This window comes from Nematolebias whitei, unplaced genomic scaffold (genome assembly GCF_014905685.2).
Source record: "Nematolebias whitei isolate Nwh7 unplaced genomic scaffold, NemWhi1 Nwh_scaf_435, whole genome shotgun sequence".
In the NCBI taxonomy this organism is placed as follows: domain Eukaryota; kingdom Metazoa; phylum Chordata; class Actinopteri; order Cyprinodontiformes; family Rivulidae; genus Nematolebias; species Nematolebias whitei.
Genome location: NW_023618980.1, coordinates 15199 through 17606, shown reverse-complemented (window position 1 = coordinate 17606; position 2408 = coordinate 15199). Strand labels below are relative to the sequence as shown.

At 41.7% G+C, this 2408-nt stretch overlaps 1 protein-coding gene across 1 annotated transcript; it reads left to right on the top strand.

Annotated features, from left to right (window-relative positions):
• Positions 1-459: 459 nt before the first annotated feature.
• On the top strand, positions 460-1327 carry LOC119429314 (arginine/serine-rich coiled-coil protein 2-like; the record flags this gene model as incomplete). The annotated part of the gene is made up of 2 exons (XM_037696972.1): positions 460-596; positions 691-1327. A coding segment is annotated over exon 2 (564 nt), but the record flags the coding sequence as incomplete, so codon positions are not given.
• Positions 1328-2408: the final 1081 nt, after the last annotated feature.

The window sequence follows — 2408 nt, the reverse complement described above, 5'->3', positions numbered from 1 at the left end:
ATTTCAGTTGGTGTGCAATGAATCTGAAATATATGAAAGTTTCATTTGTATCATTACATTATGGAAAATAATTACCTTTATCACAATATGCTAATTTTTTGAGAAGGACCTGTATATTAAATCTGTTTCTCAATCTAGTAAACATAACTTTAGAGGGGCTTCATTAGATTAAAAAAAATTTTGTTCAAGCAATTAAATTTGACCAATTTTAACTTAACAAATACATGTGATTTTAGTTCAAATGTAAATATTTTAAACTAAATGTATAAAAAATGGTCTTATTGGACATTTTTACTCTATCTAACAGACTTGACAGTTCTGTTTGGTAAAGCATGTATATAAAATACAGAGCTCTCTTACAATAACTTCTTACCTTTTGCAGCTTCACTTTTGCTGTTGATTTTGCAGTTCTTTCTTGTACAGCACTATAACATGAACTCTGAATACTCTCAGCCCCACTGTAGCAACTTCGTAGACCCTAGTACAGTGATTGCAACGGGAGGCAGCCAACCAATTGTCCCTCCTGCAGAAACACCCCACCGTCAGGTCCCACAGTGGAATACCCCATCAGTGGAACATCACCAGTCAGACAACAGGTATATGTGAATGTGGATGTGGTGAATAATGCAAGCATTGTCTGGAGTATTTGTCTTTTTTTATTATTTGAAATATATGCCTATTGATTTCTAGTGACCGAGCTGGTGAGGAATTCCTGAGATGCATTGCGGCCAACAAACCTCTCCCAGACTATCTCAAAGGCAATATGGCATACAACCTAGCTGATGCCTTAAAGTCTGCTAATGACCTGAAAGAAGCACTCAAGTCAGATCCTCACTTCCACAAGCATGTGGCCAAAAGCAAGAGCCATAGTCGAAGCCGAAGTCGTGGTAGATCTCGAGCCAAGAGCCGTGCACGGAGCAAAAGCCGGGCACGAAGCAAGAGCCGGGCACGGAGCAAGAGCCGGGCACGGAGCAAGAGCCGGGCACGGAGCCGAAGCAGAGGAAGGAGCAAAAGTCGTGCTTGTAGCAAGAGTCGAGCCAAAAGCAAAACCAGGGCTCGCAGTAGGAGTCGGAGCCGAAGCAAGAAGAGTCACAAACGAAGTAAAAGCAAAGTCAGAAGGTCTAGATCACAAAGCAGCAGCAGTGAAGAGAGCTATGCCAACGACAAAAAGAGAAGGAGGAGCCCCGGCCCCAGCAGCAACAGCATTGTTGGCATCAGCAGTAATTTGACAGAAAATTGTCTGTTAGAAGAACTGAAACTTGTCATGCAGAGCAAAGATTTAGAAGACCGGTTGCCCACTCTCAAAGATGCCTTCCTAAGTATTCAGGTAGAGATCTTCATTTTTTCCTCATTTTATTTATTTAGTTAGTTAGTTAAATAGTAGTTTTGATCAGGTGTTTTGTCTTATTCTTCCTCCAAACTCATGTCAAGGTGTGCACATGAATCAAGAAGGCTTTTCTTGTTACTTTTCACTAGGGCTGCAACAACGAATCGATAAAATCGATAAAAATCGATGATTAAAAGCGTTGGCAACGAATTTCGTTATCGTTTCGTTGTGTCGCGCAATTATGCGTCTTTCACGGCGCTGCGGAGCAGTGGCGGCTCCAGAAATTTTTTTCAGCAGGTGCTAAGGGGAGGCTAAGCATTTTACTGTGGGTGCTATGAAGGTTATTTTTCTTCCCTAGAGTTATCAACACAAACACAAGCACACGTGCACGCACACACACACACACACACACAGGTGCACTGAAAACTCTGACATCAGCAGTCACCAATACAGTGGATAGTGAATAATGTGGTACTCTGCAATTAATTTAAAGCATATACAAACGTGACACACTTGCCATATTTATAGATCTTAGTATGCAAACTGTTACAACAAATTCACATTGTTTCCCCAGATGTATCACATAAACAATTTCAGTCCACAATGCTGAATGCATTACAAAGTCAGAGAAGATTGAAATCATTCACTCACCATCAGAAGTCTTCATAACAGGACAATCCGCCTGTTATTGTGGTTGAGGGCAAAAGCATCAATAATCCTGTCACTGTCCAGGGTCCTGGTTCTTAAAGGATTGATAGCAAGAAGTGCCAGGTCACTTGTTCGACTGTCTCCGCTGCTGTTTCTTAGGTAGTTCTTCAAACGACGCAAACAAGAAAAACTGCGCTCACAGCTCACTGATGTTACTGGAAGAGTCAAAGATATGGATATCAGCTTATACAAGTCCAGGAATGCATCTTTGTAGGGCCGCATCACAGATAGGAAGTCTTGTGTGTTGTTGATTATAAGTCCCAGTTCTTCTTTCCTTTTCAGCAGCCGGCGAACCTGGTGGAGCTCAGCTGACAAGTTCTCCTCGTTAACTCCATGAAGACAGGCCATAGGCAGTATCCATTTTTTGTCAAGG